General features: G+C 51.9%; 9 protein-coding genes across 9 annotated transcripts; 8 read left to right on the top strand and 1 right to left on the bottom strand.

Moving 5' to 3' along the window:
* Positions 1 to 498: 498 nt before the first annotated feature.
* B0H65DRAFT_161611 (uncharacterized protein) lies at positions 499 to 3,379 on the bottom strand. Its single transcript, XM_062821249.1, has 2 exons — positions 3,214 to 3,379; positions 499 to 3,145 (listed from the first exon to the last, which is right to left on the bottom strand). Exons 1-2 carry the CDS (start codon positions 3,324 to 3,326, stop codon positions 739 to 741), a joined length of 2,520 nt encoding a protein of 839 aa, XP_062683069.1. The 5' UTR covers positions 3,327 to 3,379; the 3' UTR covers positions 499 to 738.
* Positions 3,380 to 4,500: 1,121 nt separating this feature from the next.
* B0H65DRAFT_547789 (ribosomal protein S30) lies at positions 4,501 to 4,823 on the top strand (the record flags this gene model as incomplete). Its single annotated transcript, XM_062829537.1, has 3 exons — positions 4,501 to 4,534; positions 4,600 to 4,733; positions 4,800 to 4,823. The coding sequence occupies 3 exons, from the start codon at positions 4,501 to 4,503 to the stop codon at positions 4,821 to 4,823; spliced, it is 192 nt and encodes a 63-aa protein (XP_062683068.1).
* A 1,078-nt stretch (positions 4,824 to 5,901) lies between these two features.
* Positions 5,902 to 6,905, top strand: B0H65DRAFT_422958 (ribosomal protein S5, N-terminal domain-containing protein; the record flags this gene model as incomplete). Its single annotated transcript, XM_062824427.1, has 3 exons — positions 5,902 to 6,177; positions 6,322 to 6,579; positions 6,642 to 6,905. 3 exons carry the CDS (start codon positions 5,902 to 5,904, stop codon positions 6,903 to 6,905), a joined length of 798 nt encoding a protein of 265 aa, XP_062683067.1.
* Positions 6,906 to 7,286: 381 nt separating this feature from the next.
* B0H65DRAFT_571429 (uncharacterized protein) lies at positions 7,287 to 8,394 on the top strand (the record flags this gene model as incomplete). The annotated part of the gene is made up of 2 exons (XM_062830483.1): positions 7,287 to 8,205; positions 8,262 to 8,394. The coding sequence occupies exons 1-2, from the start codon at positions 7,730 to 7,732 to the stop codon at positions 8,392 to 8,394; spliced, it is 609 nt and encodes a 202-aa protein (XP_062683066.1). The 5' UTR covers positions 7,287 to 7,729.
* A 1,126-nt stretch (positions 8,395 to 9,520) lies between these two features.
* Positions 9,521 to 10,828, top strand: B0H65DRAFT_422934 (WSC domain-containing protein; the record flags this gene model as incomplete). The annotated part of the gene is made up of 2 exons (XM_062824425.1): positions 9,521 to 9,609; positions 9,970 to 10,828. 2 exons carry the CDS (start codon positions 9,521 to 9,523, stop codon positions 10,826 to 10,828), a joined length of 948 nt encoding a protein of 315 aa, XP_062683065.1.
* A 96-nt stretch (positions 10,829 to 10,924) lies between these two features.
* B0H65DRAFT_161577 (uncharacterized protein) lies at positions 10,925 to 11,626 on the top strand. The gene has a single exon (XM_062821246.1). It carries the CDS (start codon positions 11,021 to 11,023, stop codon positions 11,468 to 11,470), a length of 450 nt encoding a protein of 149 aa, XP_062683064.1. The 5' UTR covers positions 10,925 to 11,020; the 3' UTR covers positions 11,471 to 11,626.
* Positions 11,627 to 12,903: 1,277 nt separating this feature from the next.
* B0H65DRAFT_441551 (uncharacterized protein) lies at positions 12,904 to 14,039 on the top strand (the record flags this gene model as incomplete). The annotated part of the gene is made up of 3 exons (XM_062825533.1): positions 12,904 to 13,057; positions 13,687 to 13,780; positions 13,922 to 14,039. The coding sequence occupies 3 exons, from the start codon at positions 12,904 to 12,906 to the stop codon at positions 14,037 to 14,039; spliced, it is 366 nt and encodes a 121-aa protein (XP_062683063.1).
* Positions 14,040 to 17,579: 3,540 nt separating this feature from the next.
* B0H65DRAFT_161439 (GPR1/FUN34/yaaH family-domain-containing protein) lies at positions 17,580 to 19,359 on the top strand. Its single transcript, XM_062821244.1, has 3 exons — positions 17,580 to 18,108; positions 18,172 to 18,594; positions 18,903 to 19,359. The coding sequence occupies exons 1-3, from the start codon at positions 17,711 to 17,713 to the stop codon at positions 18,997 to 18,999; spliced, it is 918 nt and encodes a 305-aa protein (XP_062683062.1). The 5' UTR covers positions 17,580 to 17,710; the 3' UTR covers positions 19,000 to 19,359.
* B0H65DRAFT_161490 (uncharacterized protein) lies at positions 18,974 to 19,646 on the top strand. The gene has a single exon (XM_062821245.1). It carries the CDS (start codon positions 19,137 to 19,139, stop codon positions 19,497 to 19,499), a length of 363 nt encoding a protein of 120 aa, XP_062683061.1. The 5' UTR covers positions 18,974 to 19,136; the 3' UTR covers positions 19,500 to 19,646.
* Positions 19,647 to 23,812: the final 4,166 nt, after the last annotated feature.

Genomic DNA, 23,812 nt, shown 5'->3' with positions numbered 1-23,812 from the left:
TTCTCTCTGGCTTCACACATTTTTTTTTCTATTTATACATCATTCACATCGGCGAGTATCGTTATACTAGCTCTCGATATACCCAGAAGAACATTTATCTCTCTCTTTTATCATGAGTCAAGTAACACCATACCACCAGCAAACCACCACCCTGCTCACTCTGGCTGTTTTAAGTAGCTTTTGCTTTCCCGCTTCTCCATTACTTCCAAAATAGGCATTCTTAAGGAAACATGCGGCGAAGAAAAGGATCTGGAGTCAGGGACTCGGTGGTTTATTACTTGGTCGGTTGGGAAGGGAAGAAATCATTGAAATTTCCATTTTAAAACGTTTGCATGTCGTCGTTGTGTGTTAAAAAAAGACAATATGGGCAAAAGGAGCATAGGGGGGAAGGGAAATCAGAGTATACGCAGAGGCATATAAACACAGCAGACACGCAACATAACAGCAGAGTACGTAACAATGAGGAAGCAACTGATTGATACCCCCTATATTGATGTATCCGATGGCCACTCTTTCGATGATTTCAAGGAACTCGTGAACTTGAAGTAGATGTCATGTTCGACACATATCGTAACATGATTAATCTCCGGGGACATTGCATTATAACAAAAACATTTCAAAAGTGGCCATTATAACAGTCCCTCGCAAATTTTCATCTTTGCCCTCTAACAACCTTTGCAATTCCAGTCTATATATACATCTGCAGCCAAACCCAGTAAGCACCACAACATCCTAGACCTACTTCCTCCTACCAAACCTAAACTTCAACCCATCATCGCTCTCATCACTATCCTCTTCACTATCCTTAACCACGAACCCCCTCCCGCTTCCCGCCGTCCTCGCCCTCTTCGCCGCCGGCTGTCCGCTGCTCCTCCCACTCGCCGGAGCACCATGCTTGCTACCCGCACCAGTCCCAGCCGATCCAGATGATGCCTCGGATTGTGTTGTGCCCACCGCCGTCGTCGTCGTCTGCTGCGTTCTCCTGGCAGCCGATGCCCTCTCAGCTGTTTTGGCTGCTCGCGACCGCGGAGGTTCCGGTGCCGCTGTTGCTGTGTATGGTGGTGGTGCGTCTTCTGGGATTACGGTGCTTCCGTTGTCACATTCTTCATCACTACTATCCAACACCGCCATGAGCATCCTTCTCGTAGGGAGACCACGGGACCTATTGTCGGCGGCGGCGGCGTTAGGGTTTTGTGATGTCCCACCACCAGCAGCAGCAGCAGTCTGAGCTTGGGTACTCTGCGACTGTCGTCCTCCCTGTGCCTGTGTCTGAGTCTGCGTGTTGTTGCGTCTGCTGTTACTACCGGTATCTTCAAGCCAGTAATCATCTCCAATGCCGTATTCTTTGGGCTTGACTTCTTCCAAAGTGATAAGGGGACGTCGCGGCTGTTCATCAACAGCGCTACCAACGCCGCTGTCACCCGGCTTCTGCTTACGGAACTTCTTAAAGTTCTTCCGGTCGTTCCAGCGCGGATCCCACCTGCCGTCTGCAATGTCTTGCTCGCGCGTGCGTCCTCCCCTTCTCCCTCCGCTGGCGTCGGCGTAGCCGTCTTCTTCTTCTTCCTCATCGTCGAGAGCCTCGCGGTTCGGCATCCGCACCTCAAATTCTTCGATGATATGGAGGCGGCGGATGGCAGCATAGTCAATATCATCGTCAGCGGTCGAGTCCAGCAGCGCTTGACGCTCAGCGGCCGCGAGGGCCTCGGCCTCTTCGCGCTTTTGGCGGGCGAGTTCGATGATGGGGTCGTCGCCGTCTCCATTTTTAGCTTTTTTATCTTTGCCTTTGGCTCCCTTCTTCCCTTTGCCCTTGGGCGAGTCGGATACTTTGTCGGCGTCTTTGTCATCGTCGACGGCTGGTGGCTCTTCTGGTTCGGGAGTCGGCTCGGGGATAGCGGGTTGTCCGGCCTCGATGCGCCTTCTTTTGGCGGCCGTGGCGGTGGGTGCGATGGCGTCTAGTAACTCTGAGACGTCGTGCTCGGGAAGCGGTGATAGCGCTCGTTTACGTGTTGGCTTCTGGCTACGGGTAGAGCGTGTGGTGGCGGTGGGACGTGATTCTTGCTCTGAGAAATCATCATCGACGGGTTCTTGTCTTTGTGAGACGAAGAGACTTTGGCTGTCTTGCGATGCTGGCACATCCGCGGCTGGTTGTGTTGCCTTTGTAGCTGGGGCAGCAGGAACGTCTGCCATGGACTCGTCTTCATCGTCATCGGAATCAAAATCGAACCCCTTGAAGCGACTCCTACCACCTGCACGAGCTCGTCGCCGAGCCGGGGTAGGCTCTTCATTTTCTCTGTTGTCGGGTTGATCGACTTGCATGCGATCCTCCGACTCAGGCTGGGCCTTTTGAGTGGGATTTGCGGTTGAGGTAGGTTGGGTGTCTTCTTCGAGGCGTCGTAGCAAAGATACATCGCAGGCGAGGATGGCCTCGAGAAACTCCTTCTGGTCAGGAGGCCGATGGTCAAGATGTCTGGCAAAGCTCGTGTAGAAGTTGGTCCACCATTCAACGTCGTCGCCCTTTCCAGGGGCATGTCGCACAACAACGACTCTTTTCCCGTCACCGCCGTCCTCGAACGACCCGGTCCCCTTTTCATCGGCAACCTCTTTGACGTAGCGGACAAAGTCGTCCACTTCGGTGACGCCTTCCACTACTTCTTTGAAGAAAGCCTTGCCTTTGCCCCACTGGATGACGGGCGCAAGGTTCTCGTGTTGCTTCTGGTTGTAGAAGACAAATGTGTACCCGGCGAAGACATCTTGTCGTCGCTCGTCGGGTGCATAATCGGCTGGTGGTCGTTCGGTAGGCTCATCGCCGCGAGGTGGCAGGTAGTCAGCGGCGTTGGGCCAGGCCTCATCAAAGTTGCTCTCCAATGCACTGGGCGTCCCCTCGTCAGCGTCATCATGCACTGTGGCAGCCTCTACGATGGCGGTGATAAAACTGTCGGATACGATGGGTTTGCCGTTGACCAGTGCCTGAAGCGTCTTGGATGTGTTGCGTTTCTTGCTAACCACGTGGGTGGTGAGATGCTCGTAAGTACCTATGTACTTGATGTCGAGCTGCTCAAGGTTGTCACGTAGCGCCTGCCAGGAACCAGCCTCGATTTCTTTTTTGGTAAAAGAGAAGCTGAGAACAATGGGACGCCATACGATCCTGAAGTAAATCGGTAAGTTTAGGTCTCGTAGCCCCGTGGTAATCCCTTCATATAGGGATGTACATACCGAAGCGGGTGCGAGCAATTACCCAATATGAGCTCATTGACTGGTTCAGTGAGCACAACTGTTTGTCCGCGAATCTGGGCCCCGTTTAAGAGGGTGCCCTTTTTGGAATTCATTTCCTTGATGGTGACTTGGGATCGCGCGTCTATGTTGCCCTGAAGAAGCTTTATCAGCCTAGGCAACTTGAAATATTCCTTGCCCGAGAAAACCTACACCATCGCCGTTGGCAACGTCGGAGACATGAATGGTGATATGTTTCCGTGAGATTGTCTTGTCAGAAATAGCAATATCGGCTAGAGACCGGTTAGATGCTGTTTGTCATGCTCGCACTGAGGAATCAGGAAGTCATACTGTTCTCAGCAGTCCTACCAAAAAGGTACTGTCTGCCCGGTCGCAGCCATTTTCTTCCGTCTGGCTTCCTCGTTCAAGGTCAGCGATGTCTTCTCATGTAGTTACTTGATCTGATATGGATGGCATCATGGCAGCGCGTCGACGCGACCGCCGATCCATATAGCACAGCACACAGGACAAACCCACCTTTGAAGACGTCACTTTCGAGAAGCCACATATCTCCAACAGTTCCAATTTGGAGGAATGTGGACAAGTGACTGTGCGGATTTGGTGTGGATATGATCTGGTGAGATGACGCGATGTGCTACGCGGTCACGCTTCGTTTAATTGAACGATTAACGTTGCGGGGCGTAAGCAGCGTGTTGAGTGCCAGGGACTTTTCTGTCGCGGAAAGAGCGCGCTCCCACGTGAACACTTTAATCGAACTTGCCTGTTCCGTCTCGAGCCTTCAAGGTTCCTCCGGGCCGGTTGAAGTTGCCTCTTGCCCGCAGCAAGTCCTTTAAAGAGATACACGAGAAAGTTGAACAATGACGGACATTGACATACATGTGTCAGTCCTTCACATGGGATTCTGACTTCAAGTTCAGAGATGCCTCCATTCGCCGTTGGAAGTCGAGACCCAGGTGCTTTCCCCTGCACGTTGCGGCCCCACCGGGCGTTCATTTAGCGCTGGTTGCAGGGCGTTCTTTCTGTCGCCAGGGGGCAATTCTCTTGGCAATTTCCCCGGAGTTAAGCGGTTGGCCCCCGACTGCCTGTCTCGGGACGGTAACGAGTCATCGGTGAATGCCTGAATACTTGATACAGGTATATAACATTCAGAGTCCCTTCCTCACATCTCGTACAGACTCTGGTGTTGTTTCCTTTTCGGCCCCTCTGCCATTCAACAGTCAACAACAGAAAAACAAAACACTCACCAACACTTCATCACTACTATTCAAAATGGGCAAAGTTCACGGATCCCTTGCTCGTGCCGGTAAGTTGCAGTTTTTGATACCTTTTCGCCACGCCTCCAACCCCAAAACTCACACCCGTCTTCAGGCAAGGTCAAGTCTCAGACTCCCAAGGTTGAGCCCCAGGAGAAGCCCAAGACCCCCAAGGGTCGTGCTCACAAGCGCGAAATCTACACCCGCCGTTTCGTCAACGTTGTCACCGGTCCTGGCGGCAAGCGCAAGGTAGGGCTCCCGTCGCTCATACGTTACTTCACGACCCGAGTTTTGCTGACATTTGATCGGATGAAGATGAACGCCAACCCCTCTGCTTAAAGAACTCACCTGGAAGTTTTTTCGTTAGCAAGCAAGCAAGCAAGCATTCCATGGCGTCTCTAGGCGTTTACTGATTCCACTTGCGAGGGATATGGTCATGGCGATGGGCAAATCGGGAGCGCAGGAGCATGTCTTCGACTTGGGTACTCAGTTCATCCTTTACTTTAGGCTAGGTTTCCGGCGCATAGGCGTTTTGATGGAAGCTGATGATGCCCCCTTTTCCCAGCTAGGTATTATAGGAAAATCGGATAGTCCTCTGGACACTCATCCAGAAACGACACTTTCCTCCCTAATTCCAACGTGTGAATCTTTTGGGAGGCATGCTGTACATCGGGTCACTGTGTGTGCATCCCACTTGGATGGCTATGGAGACCCAGGGACTGGACGGAGGCACATGTCGCAACGACGAGATGAACACCTCCACTTCACCATTTAATATTGCAACCTGCAGTGGACATTTGCAAATAGGTGGTGATGTTGGGTGATAACTCAGAATCTACAAGCGTCAGTGAATAACTCCTTAACAACTATCGACATAGTTAGAAGATTTGCTGTCATGAGTCCAATACTGGCATCTCCAAGCGTCGGCAATGATAAGAGTGAGAACCCGGATGGCCGATAGAGGGACGGGCCGGGGAGGGATGGAGTTCATGTTCGCAGTGGGGCTTCAATTGCCCATCATGAAACCGCCCAGCATTCAAGGTTCACGATTGCAAGTTCGCGACTGACGGCGACGGCCAGCCCTGTAGCTACAGCAAGCAGTTGGGCTGAGAGAAAGACAAGGTCCGTGCACACTTGTTGCCCATGCCAAGGCTGACAGCTGCAACCCCAAATCTACCCCACCTTCCGGCTGCCAAACGGGCCAAAACCCGCGGCCATCCAATGAGGTGGGCGTTAGGGTTGGTGCCAAAGGCGGAGCGCACCAGCAAAATCCAGAAATCGCAGCGAAAAGCTGGGACCCCACCAGGCGCCTGAGAAAAACGTCGAGTACCTACACCACCAGACCTCCTCAACCAGTCCACGACGACGACCAGCAACAGACCCTCCGTCTCCGATACCCTACCGGCAAACCGACATAATGGCTGATCGTGGAACTTCTGGCCCTCGTGGCGGCGGCTTCGCTTCCCGTGGCGATCGTGGTGGTGACCGCGGCCGTGGCCGTGGTGGACGTGGCCGTGGCCGTCGCGGCGGCAAGTCCGAGGAGAAGGAGTGGCAGCCCGTCACCAAGCTCGGCCGTCTCGTGAAGGCCGGCAAGATCAAGAGCATGGAGGAGATCTACCTCCACTCTCTCCCCATCAAGGAGTACCAGATCGTCGACTTCTTCCTCCCCAAGCTCAAGGATGAGGTCATGAAGGTGCGCAGCAACGAATTCTTTGATGCCCGGAGGATGAGGATGAGGAGGAGCGAGAATCGCAGGATTCGCGAAATTGGGCGGAAGCATTGGACTTGAGGAACTACGAAACGGGGATGCTGATATCGTCATTTTCTCCCTCTACAGATCAAGCCCGTCCAGAAGCAGACCCGTGCCGGTCAGCGTACCCGCTTCAAGGCCATCGTCATCATCGGTGACTCCGAGGGCCACGTCGGTCTCGGTATCAAGACCTCCAAGGAAGTCGCTACTGCTATCCGCGCTGCCATCATCATCGCCAAGCTCAGCGTCATCCCCGTCCGTCGCGGTTACTGGGGCGCCAACCTCGGTCTCCCCCACTCCCTCCCCACCAAGGAGTCCGGCAAGTGCGGTTCCGTCACCGTCCGCGTAAGTTATACCCGAGATTTGACCTTTGGAGCTGGAATGGGTGCTAACTGCGGTCCTCACAGCTTATCCCCGCTCCCCGCGGTACCTCCCTCGTTGCCTCCCCCGCCGTCAAGCGTCTTCTCCAGCTCGCCGGTATCGAGGATGCTTACACCTCCTCTTCCGGCTCTACCAAGACCCTTGAGAACACTCTCAAGGCTACTTTCGCCGCTGTTTCCAACACCTACGGCTTCCTTACCCCCAACTTGTGGAAGGAGACCAAGTTGATCCGCTCTCCTCTTGAGGAGTTCGCCGACACTCTCCGTGACGGCAAGCGTTACTCCAACTAAGTGTCTGGTTGAGGGTGGTGCTCAGTCGGCGAGGATAGGAGGGTTCTTTCGGGCGTCTATGGTTGTTTGATTGCATGGGCTCCGGAATGGATTAGATGAAGGCTGTCCCAAATACCTAGCGCGATCGGCCTGAGTCCAAAAATTGATGAAATGACCAACAACAAAGCCCCTATTCGATCGAGCGAAACATTGTGAATGTTATGGTTGGCAGCGTTATGGGACAATGTGTTTTAAACGGTCGAGGGTTGTTGCTGCTCATGCTACGGACAGCTGCCTTAGTGACAGCTGCCTTAATGACGAGTATGGAATGTTGTATGATTTGCGGTTGCTAACAGCTCAGCAGACACGATTTACAAAGAAATCGCATACACGACGATCCCAAGCTTGGAGCTTCCACTTGCTTACTATACTGGAAATGGCCAGTCCGAGAGGCAGCGCGGCAGGAAAGGACTCGAGACTTGACCATGGAGTACCATCACCCGTGACTGTTCCTCAAGGGGTCGGTCTTGCCTCTTTCTCATGATGGCGGTTGTTCAGGAGTCGACTGGGAAAGAGCAACCGCTTCTCTGGCTTGACAAAAGAGCATCATCTCCCCAAATCCCCGAGTGATGTTGTTCTACTCTTCTCCTTGTTCTCTTTCATCACCAATACTCTGCTAGGCTGAGCACCGTTCGCTTTCCCCCCTTTTTTGGACCACGGATTTTGGACTTGTGAGTTTTGGAACCGCTTTGGCCTTCTCCTTTTGGAAGTGTATCGACTACCTACCTACACAACCACCATCTTCTCCCGTTGTTTTGAGCAGACACAGTCGTCTCCTGGCTACCATGCGGGCTGCCGCTCGTTACCTGCCAGTCCTCCTCCTTCTCCCCATCAGCGTCGCCTCCAACGATGTCTTGGGCAGCAAGGGGACAGGAACAACCCCGGCCTTCCGGCATGTCCACCGCAAGGTCGAGAGCGATGAGCCTCATGAGCCTGAGCCAAACCGACTTGGTGTCCCTGGCCTGACAATCGGTCCCAATATCCTGTCTTCACTGCTCAATCCTCCAGCCCAAACTACCCTTTCGGTTACAACAAGTACTGGTAGTGCCGCACCCGCACTTGAGTCGAACTCTGCGGTCATCGGGGGTCTCATCTCGTTACTCAACACGGTCTTGGGCTCACTAACGACCAGTCTTCCCAACGTCGGTACAGCGGCGGCCAACCCCAATGCTGCGCTTCCTACTGATGTCGCTTCTCTCGTACCACTAATCTCAGCCTTGGAGAGCGTTCTTCAGCCTGGAGGACAGCAGGACACCACAACGTTGGCAGAAGGTACCTTACCACCGATTGTACCAGTACCAAGTCCGACCTCTTCAGGCCAACTGCCGTTCCTAAGCCCAGGACTGTCACTTCCGCTTTCATTGCCTGTACCAACCAACGCGATTCCAACACCGGGGGTGGTTTCAATCTTGAGTGCCATTTTGCCAACCGCACCGGTCCCGACATCTGACATCCCGCTACTCATCTCCGAGATTTCGCCCTTGATTCCCCTGTTGAGTACAGACCTGCCGTCAGTCTTGCCACTCTTGCAGTCGTTCCAGTCGATGGTCAGCTCAGAGCTTCCGGTTCCGATTTCGGAACTCCAGTCTCTCACAGCAATCATCGTGTCGGAGATGGCTTCCCTTCCCCTGCCGGCGTCTCTGACAGAGTTGCTCTCATCTGAGCTGGCTTCTGTTTCTGTGTCTGTACCCACGGCTTCGCTTCCAGCGCCAGACATCGCCTCGATCTTGAGCGCCATCATACCAAGTGTTCCTCTGCCAACCGCTAGCATCCCGCCCCTTATTTCGGAGATAACACCACTGATTCCCATGTTGAGCACGAACATACCATCGGCCCTACCACTCTTAGAGTCCCTACAATCGATGCTTAGCTCGGAACTGTTGGTCCCTGTGCCCGAAGTTGCGTCCTTAACAGCATTGCTTGCTTCGGAAGTGTCATCTTTGACCCAAGCGGTCGTGTCAGAAGCTAGGTCCTTGACATCAGAATTGCCGGTCATTACCCTCAACCTCCCTTCAACGACTATTCAAGTTTCGATCCCGACAAGCCTTTTGTCGGAGCTCTCTGGTTTATCACTTCCCACTGCTGTACCCCTTTCTCAACTTGCGGGGTCACTCTCAAACGTTGCGGGTCCGTCAAACACTGCGTTAGCAGGCGACGTTGTTGGCGTTATAGCATCGGCGTTAGCCAGCATGGTTTCGAATACCCCAGTGGACAGTTTGATCAGTCAAGTCACGGTGGCTGCGGGTTCAGCCTTTTCGGAGACTGCTGGTTTAAGTTGCTCGCGGTTGACGTTGGTGGGCGGCTCCGTGATTGCTGTATCCGTCCCGTGCAGCTCTGTTCCAACGGCGACGTCCTTTGTTGAGGGATCAAGCTCAACAGCTCCTATCACTACACCAGCTTCGGCAATTGCTTCAACAATACATGCCCCAGCTTCTGTGTCTACAGTCTTCGTGAGCGTTTCATGGCAGCCAACCAGCAACTCTGTGTTTCGGACAAGCAATAATTCGGTTCCAACTTGTACTTTGAGACGCGGAGCTTCGAACAGTCTCTCACCTCAGGGAGGGGGAGCAGGGCAGATGATATCCGTTGTCTCCATCAGCACGCAAACTATTACGGTCACATCCGTGGAGCTCAGCATCATTGCTACCTGTCTCGGTGGCACACCGTAAGCGCTGCTGCTATCTTCGACCATCGTTTTCTCTGCTAACAATGCTACTAGAACCTCGATGCTAACGTGCCCCTCTCTGCCTGCGTGTCCTTCATGTCCCACGGGTCTTCCTTGCCTACCCGATGATAGCGGCTCTTCTTCAGGTAGCACCTCTGGTTCTGAAAGCATTCCCGGATTTGGAGACAACTCTGGAGTTACCTCGTTACCGTCACCTCTCAACGGTGCCGGCTCGTGTCCATGTCCTGGTCAGGGTTACTTATGCGACGACTGCGTCAATGGATGGTTCTGTCCACCGCCTCTCACTCCCGCGCTGCCAGCTCCCTGCGGGTACGGATGGCCATGCTATCACTGCTCTAGCGGGTGGTTTTGCATCCCGTCGCCAACTACCGCTCCCGAGAGCGTTACCGGAAACCCGCTCATAGTGGCCACTTCTGGGAATGCCCCTGTTGGAGGCGCTGTCGTGGAGATCACCATTACTTCAACACAATCCTTGACCGTGTTTGAAACTGCCGCTGCAGCCGAAACCATACATCCTGCCACAGCAGGTTGGCAATATGGGGGATGCTACAAAGATGATACGGTTCGAGCACTACAGAATGAATCGATCACGGCAACGGTGGTCGGTGGCATGACGACGGAGATTTGCATTACATTCTGCAAAACCCTTGGGTACCGCCTGGCGGGTACAGAAGCCGGCTACATGTGCTTCTGCGGAGACGAAGTGGTTGATTCCTGGCGGATTGCAGAGTCGGACTGCAGCATCCCCTGTGAGGGAGAACCTGAGTTTGTATGTGGCGGAAACCTCGCTCTGAGTATCTGGAGTATTACTGGCCGTGTTCCTAAGGCTCCGGGGCCTGAAATGAACTTTACAGTGCCAACATTGAGTCCAGGTCAGACGGAAATGGCAGACTTCACCGGGGCGGTTCGGCAAAGTCTCGTTCCCATGACAAGCGCAGTATGGGAATGGCCAGCAGACGAGGATGATTTGAATGATGATGATATTGGCACCGAGGAAGAAGTCTCTAGGGTTGCCATCGTTACCAATATGGCCCTCAAGAACAAGCAGCCGAATCCCACAGCCATCGACGCGGAGGGCATGGCATCCAGTGTCCGCGCTATTGTTTCCGCTGCCATGGATGAAGTCCAAAGGATGGCTGCATCTGAAGTTGCAAGAGCAAAGGCCATGATTGATGAAGCACACACGGTCGTTGGCTAGCAGCTGAACGATGTTGTCAACGGCGCACCCCCCGAAAGGGTTTCTTTGACACCCTGCACCACGACTGTCACAGCTTGCAGCACAACGACCACCATTTGCATAACAATCACACGAACTACAACAAGAGGGACTTCCACCAGTACATCGAGCACAAGTGGTGTAGTCCCGGTTGGGGACCAATCGAGCTCTAGCATGACTTCATTGCCATCGACGTCTTCTATCAGCTCTCTTTCTCCATCATCTAGCATATTTCTACTATCTTCGACTGTGATGCCATCTCTCCCGTCCACTGTTCCATCGGAGTCCGGCGGCTCTCTCCTTTCTACGCTGTCAAACCCCACGTTAACGGTCACTGTACCAGAAATCACTGTGACCATAGCAGAAACAACGGTCACAGTCCCTTCAACTACGACAACGAGTGAACATCGCTCATTTCCACCAGCTAGGTCTGTCCCTACCATTATTCCCACTCCCTTGGGTGGTACTGGTGCAGCCCCGAATCCGAATGGGCCCTCTACTTTACCGACATCAGACACGTCGGTGGCATCCTCATCCTCACCAATGACTTTGACATCAACGTCTTCCCTACCCTTGGAGACCTACTTCTTTTTGTCCAAGGTGGGCCGGCCGTTTAGTGGTTGATCGGTCATCAGCATATGTTTTCCATACGTAATGATAAATGACAAAGCAATTGTTTAAGGGGAAGGGATGAAATCACAGCCACGTTGAATGGAGTTAGGACGAGGATGTGAGTGGGAACTTTTTGGAGCACATTACAAGAAATATTAGTCTACAGTCAAGGGATGAAAGAAGACATGAGCTAGCTCAAGGTTGTATTGGACGAAGGAAGTGGATGATTACCTATGTTTCTGTTGATGATGGTTTATTGGTCTTGATTTTCCTTTGCTTTGTTTCTTATGGTTGAGATTTGCTTTTACTTTTTTGGCAGCCATCATGATATGCTTTTCTAGCTTGCTCTTTCATGTCCTGGTTCGTTTAAAAGTGCACTGTCGGGTGCACGAGAAATTATCACACTTCAGTTTCGGATGCCACAATAACAAAAGTCCAGTTAGTCTCTACAGTTTCTTTGACCCAGATGTAATCAACAAAACCACGTGGCCCATGAGTAACGAGTTTCCCTGACCCATGGTGATAGGCAGTTGTGTAGTATGATAGCAAGCCAAGACGGGTGGGAGTAGGCCAAGATGTCGAACTGCAAAGCTTAGGCGAAGCGACACGAGTCAATGCCAGCCGATGCAAACGAATGCATAAGCGGCTTGTGTTAAGGTGTTAAAGTGCAGCCGCAAAGCTTATTTGAAGGACTTGTTGGAGGTTTTGGGGGAATTGGAGTGTTGGGGCAGGTAAAATAGGTAGGTCAGATTTGGGGAAGGAGGGAGGGGGAAAGGAGAAGGGAGAAGAGGGAAGGATTGAAATGGGAAGGAAGGGGGAAGGAAGAGGGAAGGATGGGGGAAGGATGGGGGAAGGAAGAGGGGCCCGGGCCGTAGAGAAATGAAGAGAACCGCAAGAGATGCTGTGAAAGGAAAGAGGAACCGAAAACCCGCCCTCCTTCCGTTTTTGTGACTAAAACCTGAAGCAAAGGGCAAGCCTTCGCCTCGATGATTGTGGATGTTGGTGATGGCGATGAATGCTGATGTTTGTTCTATTGCTGTTGGAGGTAGTCCCCTTTTGGTAGGTATTGTTATGTTGTTTCCCCTCGGGCTTTTCTTCTCTTTGCTTGGGTTTTGATTGATGTTCATTCTCTGTCATTCTGTTATCTCTTTGAAAAAATTTCTGTGTTAAGTAGGTTTCTTTTCCGTAGTCCTGCCTCTTTTTTTCTTTGATCTCTTCTGAATTTTGCTGTTCTCCCTATCTTGAATTCTACATATCTCTTTACTTTTGATTCTTGTTCTTGTTTCTTCCCCTTTGTCTCTCCTAATCACTTTGTTAGGTTAATAACCCACGGAATGGAATAAGGGGGATTGATCGTAGTCTAGAACAACCGTGGTCCTCTTTCTTTCTAAAGTACATCCCTTTTTGGGTACAAGTGACGTTGTATCAGTAACGGGACCTGTTCCATGGACAGATCTTCGGAGGGAAAGGGGACAGAAGGCAGGTTTAGCAGGCAAAGAGGACGTCTCTGTAATCCCTACGTGGTGTTCAGCTGTTGGTTCATGTCATTGGTAACTGCCGCAGAGCACTACACTAGCACTTTCCGTCAGGGTGATGAAGGTAATTTGATGATGATCAGGAACACGCAAGCTTCATGTGGTAGTCAAACTGGGCCCTTGCCTTTGTGAGCCAGTCTGTCTGTCGATGTTCCTGAAAATCCCAGGAGGCTGGCCGGCTGGCTGGCTGGCTAGCTGGCTAGCTGGCTAGCTAGCTTGCTCTTTGATGACCCGAACGATGGCCAAGCATGCAACCAACTTGCCAACGTATCATCAAGATGGCTTTTTCCCCTGACGATCCTTGTCAAGACATCCATGGATGAAGGCTACTTTTGATGACAGAGAAACCCATGGGTAAAGGCATAGAGAGCTGCCGGCGTTACTTGACCGAAACCGGATGTCTGCCCCGGGGCTTCTTTGATATTGGGTCCTCCACTCGGAGCAACACTCGGGACTCACAAGAGAAATAACACCCAGACCAATGCTAATATCCCCCTGCCAGGAGGTTAGTGTCGGGATGTAGTGTAACAGTCTGTCTTTGTAGTGTGGTTAGGTAGTAGTGCCGGCGAACGAGCCGCACATCCGCCAAGACCCAGAACGATGGGGGTTGTGTGGACGGCAAAGAGCAGAGCCGGACAGGTGTGCACAAGTGCCGTGATAACCGTGAGACACTGTCAAAATGTGCAACAACAGTACACCAGAAGCACAAAAAGGCCGGCTTCCACTTCTCTCTGGATTTGTGGTGTCAAAAGTCCGTCAATGGCCGTGGAACACAAGGAAGTGCCAGGTGGATGGAAAGCAAGAGGCTGGATGCCGATGGATGGATCGTGATGGATTACATGATAGAGAAGGGCCGAGGCTAGTCTTTCGGTTACGTCTTGGACCCCGTCAGCACAAATCAGCATGACCCTTTTTTTCTTATGACCAGAAGAAGCCATACTGTAGAACTTGGGAGATCCCAGGAGGCATACGGCACTGAGACCGGCACTGAGACCGGCACTGAGACCGGCACTGAGACCGGCACCGGCACGGGCAGTGGCAGTTGAACGACAGAGGAAGTGGAAGAAATTGAGTTTCAGACTTTTGGTTGGGGATGGGGAGATGCACAACTTGAAGCGTTATGCAAACCACCGATAGTTGCATAACCCTAAGGGCAAGCAAGCCCTTACACGGTTACATAAAAGGAGAAAACAAGACTGGATGAACGACGGTACGACGGTACTTGGCGTCGGTATTTCACTTCCCCGCAACGTCCCCCCTCATCCGTCACTACTTTGAATCCATTTTTCAACAATCAACAACCCATTTCAGCAGCAGCCTTCAACATTGGATTCGGGTGCAGCTCCGCTTCAATTGAGTGTCTCGTCATGCACAGCACTAGAAACAAGTCATGACTCGGTCTTTGCACTTTCCCCAGATTCCCCCGCTTGGCCGTGGAGACGGAGAATGGAGCAAAAAAGGTTAAAAAGGGGGATTCGGGGGGTGATGGGTTGCACTAACAGCGTCCCATGTGCCAAACGACGTAATGGTGCTAAGAAATGCTGACCGCGCAGAACAATTGGCTTCAGGCATGTCAGGAGCCATGCTCAGAAAGGGGAAGGAACGGGGGAATGTGCGGAGAAAATCCACAACTTTTGAATCAACTACTTTATGGGGAAGGTGGGCTTTGGTGGGCTTCATTCCACTTTCCATCCTCCCCTCCTTGCTCCCGTCTTCCGTCACTTCAATTCAGGCAGTTGCAGAAGTGGAAGTGGAAAGTTCTCCCACTCGGGCTCCGTTCCCGTCGGTCCCTTCCTTCCTTCTGAGTTCTGACTCTTGACTTCCAATTGAGATGCCTGACCCAACAGGGCAACTGCCAGGGAGCAATCAAGGTTGTTTCGCCCGGTTTCGCCTGGGGAAAATCTGTCCACCTTTCCACCACCAAACGGGCAAAGGAAGTGCAGACCTACAATGGCGGTATCAACCATCGGGTCTCCATTCCAAACCTCACTTGTTCCATCTTACCACTACCTATCATGCCTTACCTAATGCCTTCGTGTTCCCAAACGGATGTTTCCTGAGGACGGACTCCCTCCCTTCGCCCTTTTCCATGGACATCCATGACATGCAATCCTAACCAACTGATGCTTCACTGCAACTCCGGATGGCGCATCCGTTCATGGTTAGCCAGACACGCCAAAGCACCGGCGAGGTTAGCGACCACTTGGCTTTCCCCCGATCATACTCTGACACTCCCGCATCAGTCTGCTAACTCCCCTTATTCCCGGCACACAGTACAGACAGGGTGGTGACAACCGCTTCTACTCAGTCGTAAGAGATTTACCAAAGGCGCTAGCTAGGAAAATGGGATAACTTTATTGGATCGATGCCTCATATGCACTAAAGCCGCCTTGCATATGCAGCTTCTCTCACCAAAACTGCCAGGTTTAGTAAATCTCTTACGACTGGGTAAAAGCGGAAGTCGAGCAAGTCCGCCCTTTTCTGCCTTTCTCTCCACTTGACTGGTGGTCATTGGCGTTCGACTTGCTGGTCTTTCTGACACCCATTTGCCGGGCACTTGAGCCGACTCTATACCACAATCTCGACAACTTCCATCGTGGACATCATCTATACAGTCGTCCATGGGAACATCTCCAAAAAAATATTAGAAATTCAGCTGCCAGTCAAGCCCATTACGCACGCCCAGCCGGCAATCGCTGCGGGAATCGAACAGGAAAGGCAAAGTCAAGCCACCGGCCGCTCCCTTGGTTCTCTGCTTTTCTAGTTCAGTGTCCCCCAAATCCCAATCCATGTGGTTTAGATGACGCCGAGGCCGCATCTCTGCACCTCAATGTCTCCCCAACCAATCGTTGCCCATCCCCCACCTCCCTACCAGATTGCTTTGGTGAATACCAAGATGGACGACCGGATGTCGACACTGAGACAATGCTGGCTTGGGTAGCAGACCTCCCTGAATGAAGCCTCTGTCTCCCATGTACCTTGTGCGTCGGAAAAGGAGCCTCTTCAGCAAAAGAAATTGCGATTGTATGGCTATCTCGGCACTACTCTAACCACCAATACCCGGCGATCTTTACCAGAATTGCAAGCTACTGAAGTCCGTGTGAGAAGGAAGAATGCGCTACTGGTCGCGATTGCTACCCTACATGCGGCCACAGAAAAACAAAGTTGTATCAGAAAAAAAAGTGCTTTCCTCTGGTCATCGAAACCAACTGGGAGAAACCACCAAACTACACCCTATGATTCACCAAGTCTGGTCTCGTCCCTTTGATCAGAGTACTCAATTCTTGAAGCCCGACTTGAGCAGTGCCATCAGATATCCAATTATGCTATGTGCCGAACAGCTTTCCAGCCTCGCCAGTCAGGCATCATTTCAAGTCATGTCACCTCTAACCTTAACCACTTGGGAGATCCAATCTGAGACGATCATACTAGCGTGTGGTAGACTCTCCGGGGTTTGTGGAGCGAAAAGGGACTCTAGTTGGATGCTACACATTGTGGTTGTCGGTTGAATTTGGCCGAGTGGTGAGTGAGCCTCCTTGTTCCAGTGCCCCCTTATTGCTAATACTACTAGTGCATTATCTAGTCTATGAGATATCCATGACAGCAGGCACCTGCTCCGACAAAGTCTAAAACACCCCAGCTGACAATCCCAATGCACAAGACCGTTCTATCATTAATTGTTTGGACCTGTGTTTATTGCTTGTCCCCTTCCATGCCCTTCACATTTCAGACAGACGGCTCTACCAAGACTTTGTAATTTGGGCGTGTAAGGAATTAATTACCAAGCAGACTGCAAGTGTTGTGGACCAACCTCTATATCATGCCACGCAACCTTCCCCGTATTCTGGTGGATTAATCAGCTTTGTCCAGTGAGGAGACGGCCTTTCCAGATCTTCTTCTCCGTCTTTCAGTGGAGCACACAGCTTAACACAACCACCGACGACCCACCAAGAGAGAGCCTTGGGCCGAGGGAGGTATCCGCTTTCTCACCGATGTCCTTGTCGGCTTGCATCCGTCTCCTCATCGTGTTGGCTGTCCCTCCGTGGGCTGGGGGTGCCCCCCCGGCAGCTCTCCAACGGTCCAACCAGCCTCAGCCGTGATGGGAGCCGTGACCCGGCTTGCTCCAGTCAGAGGCACAGCCCGACCCCAGTTGAGGTCCAGTCGAGATCCAGCAGAGGCTGGGCTCAGGGAATATCGTGGGGAAATGCATTTATCCGGCATAAAGCTTTGCCCCTTATGCCACTAACGAGTTGGCACGCCCAAGGACGCCGTCCCACTTGGTCTTCAGTCCCCCAGATGACGGCCCGGGGCCCTAGTCCCTGCATCACTTACATCCACTCTCCACTGACAGATGAGCCAGTTCATCCCAAGGGCAGATCTAAGCAGCTCCAGGTAACCCCAGGACTCCGCCGATCATCCATGCATCGCTTGCCCATTACGGCAACGCTTGTCTAGCGGCCATGTTCAACATGCCGCTCTTCTGGCCGTGGGATATGTAATCGATGATCCATTCAACCCATCGTTATTCTCTATATCAACCTCTCTTCCCCAGTCCTTCCCCAGGACCCTTTTCTCTGTTTCCATCTTCCCCAGGTCTCCAGGTGCCATACCTTGCAACAACATCGACATCTAAGGAACACCACATCTTGGTTCCTCACCTGGTCCGACAATACATACTACGCCTTAACATATCATCACCTCTCAACAAGTTCGCACAATGTACGACGAGAAGCCCTCGGTTGAGAACATCTCTACGGAGCAGGCCCACGCCCAGGCCCAAGCTCAAGCTCAGCTTCAGGCTCAGGCCCAGGCCGCTGTCGCTGCCGCCCACCAAGAGGCTATGCTCAGTGGCTGGCACAACCCTATGGCTCGTATCCACACCGGAACTGAGCCCAGGTTGCCTGCCTTCGGTGGTGAATTCCAGCCCGGTCTCTATCGCCCAGTCAAGGAACGCAAGTTCGCCAACCCAGCGCCCCTGGGTCTCTGCGCTTTCGCCCTTACTACCTTCATCCTCTCCTGCGTCAACCTTAACGCCCGTGGCTTGAACACCCCCAACGTTGTCGTCGGCGTTGCTCTCGCCTATGGTGGTCTTATTCAGCTCCTTGCCGGCATGTGGTAAGTACAATCATTGAATGCCTGCCACCCTCTTCAATCATCATGTCTAACAAGTGCCTCTAGGGAAATGGCTGTTGGCAACACTTTCGGTGCTACTGCTCTCTCTTCTTTCGGTGGCTTCTGGATTTCCTATGCCATTCTTCTCACTCCGGCCTGGAACATCCTTGGCGAGGACGGTCCCTATGCTAGCGACGCAGCCAAGGCGGTTGATCCCAAGATGGCCTCGTCTGCTGTCGGCATCTTCCTTACTGGCTGGTTCATCTTCACCACCATCCTGCTTCTCTGCACCTTGCGCTCCACCATCATGTTCTTTATGCTTTTCTTCACTTTGGATATTGCCTTCCTCATGCTGGCTTGCGGCGAGTACGCCAACGACAACGGAGCCCTCACTGCCTCCCACAAGCTCACCCAGGCTGGCGGTGTCTTCGGCATGCTCGCCGCCTTCTTCGCTTGGTACAACGCGTTTGCTGGTATTGCGGATAGCAGGTTAGTACCCCGAGAATGATTTTCTTTTTACGTTTTTCTTTTTTTTTTTCCTGTCACATATCTACCCCCCCTCCCACAAGGACAAACGAGAAAAAAAGTACAGCGTCATTATCCTGGCCTCATACCCCAAACTTGGCATTGGCATTGGGCTTTGTCCAAAACCATGCCATGACACTACTGGTCCTTTCGGGGTTCCCCCCTCGTTCCATTGCATCTGCCAAGCACACGTCATTGTTATCATCCTTGACCCTGGTGCAGAGCCTCATATAACTTCAAATGATCATGCGCTAACGGTTCTTTTCTCACAGCAACTCCTTCTTCCTCCTCCCTGTCTTCCACTTCCCCTGGTCTGAGAAGGGCCGTGAGAGCAGGATGGCTGCCAAGTCTGACCGTGACCAGGCCTAAGTCGGCCTGGCCGTTCTTTCCTGATATGTCTTACGTTATGAATTCTTTTTAAGCGGGTCACAGTGGGTATTTGTTATTTGGCGAGCGAGTAGTTTACGGCTTTGGATATCTAGCCAGGTTTGGGTCATGTTCATCATATGTTGATGTTTTCTGTTTTGATAATACCGGATCAAGGATTGGATCCACGACGATACCAAATGTTTACACACATCATTATTACCCTTTTCACGTTTTTCATGTATGGACTCCTAAGCATGTTTTTCCTCGCTAACGCAGCGACTGGGCGCAAATCATGTCGGACTTTGTCAGTCAGTCACTGGCCCAGCCAAGCTAACCATATGTATCATTTCAGCAATATTCAATCAGTGCCGCCTATATCACTTTCTCCTTTTGCTGTGTCACTCTTATTCCTCCGCCCCGTCCTCATCGCCCCCTATCTATTGTGGTGGTGGTGGCTACCAAAGAATTCTGCCATCAAGCGATGTGCAGTGGAATCATAGCCGACGTTTTCAGATGACGTCCATCCCCTGCCATTTTGCCTCTCACCCCGGTTACCGAATGGCTTTCCGCCTTTTTGCGCTTCGCTCAAACACAAGGCTTACTCCACCTTCTTTCGGCTCTTCCTTTCCTGAAAGGGGCAATGCTACGCTTTTCTTTTCCGTTTGAATTTGCCTTGGTTCTGGGCCTCCAAAGAAGCCATCTCCACCGTCCTCCACAAGGTCATCCACTCCAAGATCTACCATTATGGAGTCGCTTACTGGGATGACGAATCTCACAAATCTGAGGTTGCAGAATGGTGATTGGTTTAGATTGGGGAGGAAGAGGAGAACATCCCCAGAGGGAGACGAAAGAAATAGACTTCGGCGCGGGTACCGACGGTTTTGTCGCACTTGTTGATTTTTTTTTATCTTTTAGGTTTCTTTTGGCCGAAATCGCAATCCCCGACCCCCGTCGTCCTGTCCGACCAGCCATTGAGCGCTTGTCAAATCGTCAAATCTCCCCGTGGGCAAAGGGCGGTCCCCGTCCGCTTCGGAAGTGATTCCGCTTCACTTCGAGTTCGGCTCCGTCCCTGTCGGCGTCCCCGCTGTCATCCTCCCCGTCCCCCGTCCCCCGTCGCAAGCTCCCCGTCGCAAAGCTTAAGCTTGTTTCCGGTATTCAAGATGGCCCTCATGTAATCAAACCATATCCCCGGCTATATGTTACGTACGTGGTTGGAAATCGGCCCGGAGATAATGTTGTGCACCGGTTGCGCACGTGGCGGCAGAACTTTCCATGGAACATGCCTCTCTCGATGCTATCGACGTTAGTGTGAGCACCAACACCGATATCTTCTTGATATCTAATGTCGATGCGGCACGTTCGTAGCCGGTTACTCCATTCTCAAAGGACCATCGCACGGGCTCCCGGCACCAGCGCCGACCACAGCAATTGTCAATCCATTTGGGGGTCCAATCGCAACCCGTCCGGCGAGTCCTCCCTTCTGTTTGGCGCTCAACAATGTCGGGCAACGGAGGTTCTGTGGCCCGTCCTGTCCTTTAAACACCCACAACCCACATCGAGATCATCCATATCTTGCGCAGACTGCAAATGCAACGCACGTGCCCCCTTTCTCGGATTGGTCCAGACAGAGTGAGCAGGAAGCCATGAACTATGCGAACGCGTCATCCCCCCGTGGAGGACTTGGATGATGCATTGCTATGCCGAGGCTCTTAAGAAGTGGACCCTCAACAACTGCCGGCTTCTGGGAGACTGGAGTTGGTGCAGGGAGTTTGCTGCCCAGGCTTGTGGGGTCACTTTTTTTTTCTTACCTTGATGGACACGGAAGTGGAATTGGTGGAATTGCCAAGGATTGGCGATGGAGATGGAAATGGGGGTGCGGATTACAAAGGAATGGAGGAGGACGGGGATGATGGGGGTTGCGAGCCCAGCAATGGAAGTGAATCTCGACAAATCTCGACAATCTGGCGAAATCTGGAGGTGCGTGTAGGCTCTGTGGGTGGAAATGGAAGCCGGAAAGGACCCCTGGGGAAACCGAAAAACAGTTTCAGAACTTTCAGGGGGATGGACCCGTCCGTCCGTCACCGTTGAGGATCCTTTTTTCTCTCCGGGGACAGGACTGACTCGTTCGCAACCGGTTTTTTGGGTTCATCGTCAATTTGACGTTATTTTATCAGATCTCAATGTGGGTGTTTTCTTTTGGGTATGTGGGAGGGCACGGAAAGCGCAACCGAGAAAGTGCGGTTTGTCAGACCAAGTGGTCATGACGACACTCCTCCATATAACCCCATAACAACACTTGCCTTTTTTGCGCTCCACGCTCACAAGGATGCTCAGGGAGCGGAGCCAATCAAAGACCACTCTGGGTGAATTCAAAGAAAGACGTCCTGGAACAATTCTCCCCTCTCATTACGTTATTTCTTCCGCTCCCCTGAATGGCGATTGGTTTCAATGAATTAGGTAACTGGTAAACTTTCAATATCATCACAAAAATGCCACTCATCCATTGCGCCCAAACTCCACAACCAGAACTCCGCACGTGGCCTTTTTATTGATTTTACCCCAGACTCCCTTGCCTTGGCAAGTTGTGATTATTCGCCGGGTGCGAGGCCGGTCTAGACTTGGGGGCATGATGATGCCTGGTTTGTCAGCCCCGTCGATTAGTGTACACATGTCTCTATGCTTCTTCGGCTGTCAACAAATGGAGGTTCCCAAATAGAGTCACAAAGTTGTCCTTCATTTCATGCTGCTCTGTTGCCAAGCGTTTACCAAATCACCGATATTGTATGCGAGCAAAAGACCATAGGTTTTGCAACTGCCGTTGCCCCTATTCTGGAGGACACTGCTCTTCGCTTCCCCTGATTCAGTTTGTGGCTGGCGAGAGTACACCCAGACACCCATTACACTCGGCCAGAAATGCTTGGTGCCAAGGATTTCAGAGGTTATTTATGATCTGATGGGTCGAGATGACTTGACCATTTCTTGCTCGTGCGTGATACAGTCAATAAGTGCTGTGCTAGGGAGGAGTGAGAAATAGGTAGGCAGTGCTCAGTTCTGTTACGGAGTGTGAAGTCCAAGTGTGATGCTCACCATGAAAATAAACCATCAACAACGTTTGCTTATAAGACGGTGGCGAAGGTAGTACCGAGAAAACAAACGGTAAAGCTTAAACCTCCCTTTAAACCGGGGAAATCTCACGTGTCTGAATTTCAATGCAACTTGGTAAAAGGGAAAATCATTGAGAGTGATGATCTCGCATATCCAACCTACCGCTTTTACCCAGTCGTAAGAGATTTACTGAACCTGGCAGTTTTGGTGCGAAAGAAGCATATGCACGGCGGGATTAGCTGCATATGAGGAATCAGTCCAATGGGATTCCCTCATCTTCCTAGCTAGCGCCTTTGGTAAATCTCTCACGACTGAGTAAAAGCGGTACCTAAGCAACCAGCCGGGGAAATTCCAAGATCAGATCGATCAGCACTGCACTATCTGGTTGCTTTGGTAAGTCAAGTGCAACTGTGCACCTGACCATCCGTTCATCACCCCTATCCCACAATGTCTAGTGTATCATCTCATCCGTTCCCCCGGGCTTGGAGAAAAGGGACAAGAGGATCGAGATGGAGTGTTGCAGCAACCCCGCGTTTTCTTGAATGTCGGCGTGATGATCGATGGAGTTCTCCACGACCGTGGTTGATCATTCGATTCGATGTTCGGGCGAGGTCAGAGTCTTGTGACAAAACGGGAAGGTCAAGCAAGACCGTGAAGCAGAAGCAGCAGAATCGGGACCGATCCGGCTCCGCTCTTGCAGCTTTTGGTGCACGGGGTAACGGGGGGTGGTTGGGTCTCCGGACCGGAGGAGGAGGAGGAACAACGGGGACGGGATGCACGTGCTGTCCGACCGGGTCCACATTGGCATTCGGCGGCTGATGTGAGAATGTTGGCGCTATCAACGAGAGAAGATGAGTTGTCCAGCATTGTTGTTGTTTGGTTGGAAAACGAGGTTGGCAATAGCTGGGATAATCTGGTCTGTCTGTCTCCAGCAGGAGCATTGAGGAGCAGAGCACATGACCAGTGATCACTGTTACGGATTGCCAAGCTGAAGCTTAAAATTGGTTTTATATTCTGGATAATCGTCTCGGGATCAGGATGATGGCCGACGGTACCCGGCCAGACGTCACTGGTCTGATAGCTCGGGACATGCAATTATCGCTGTATCAGGTGTACCTATAGTGGATACCAAGACTATAAGCCAAGAAAGCAAATATCCGAGAATTTCTATTTGACAACGGTGATGACAAGACATATGTAACCGTTCGTCAGCCTGCCCACCACGTTTTCAAAGTCGACGGAAATAAAGAACGGGTGTCTTTGCCGTGTGTGTTTTTGATATTCACAAGGCTTCTTCTCAGTCACATCTCCTCGCTGGGGTTTCCACAGCATCAAACATGGTGGTCTATGGACAAAAGTTGACAACCTTCCCCTGCCCATTCTTTGCCGATTCCAACCTGCTGACATTTCCAATTCCGCACTTTTTTTGTGTGTTCGCGGAGATCAGTGGAACTCTTTCCCGGCTCTTCATGCATATGGTTTTCCAAACCCGCCGGGGGACATGGTTTCGATCTGGAGAAGAAACAAAAGAAAATTGCAAAGGGGACAGAATCCATGCTTGCAATCCGCAACTTGTGTGCCTTCATCCTTCCAGTTCCACGGCATGGACCATGCTGCGGCTGCCAGTCCGGGGTTGCGTAATGGACTTGTAAAAAGGTACGTACCGCCACTTTTCAAGTGACAAATTCAGAGGTCGACTTTGAAACTT

The sequence above is a fragment of the Neurospora tetraspora genome, assembly GCF_033439725.1.
Source record: "Neurospora tetraspora strain CBS 560.94 chromosome Unknown B0H65scaffold_3, whole genome shotgun sequence".
NCBI lineage: Eukaryota > Fungi > Ascomycota > Sordariomycetes > Sordariales > Sordariaceae > Neurospora > Neurospora tetraspora.
This window is presented reverse-complemented; position numbering and strand designations above follow the sequence as displayed.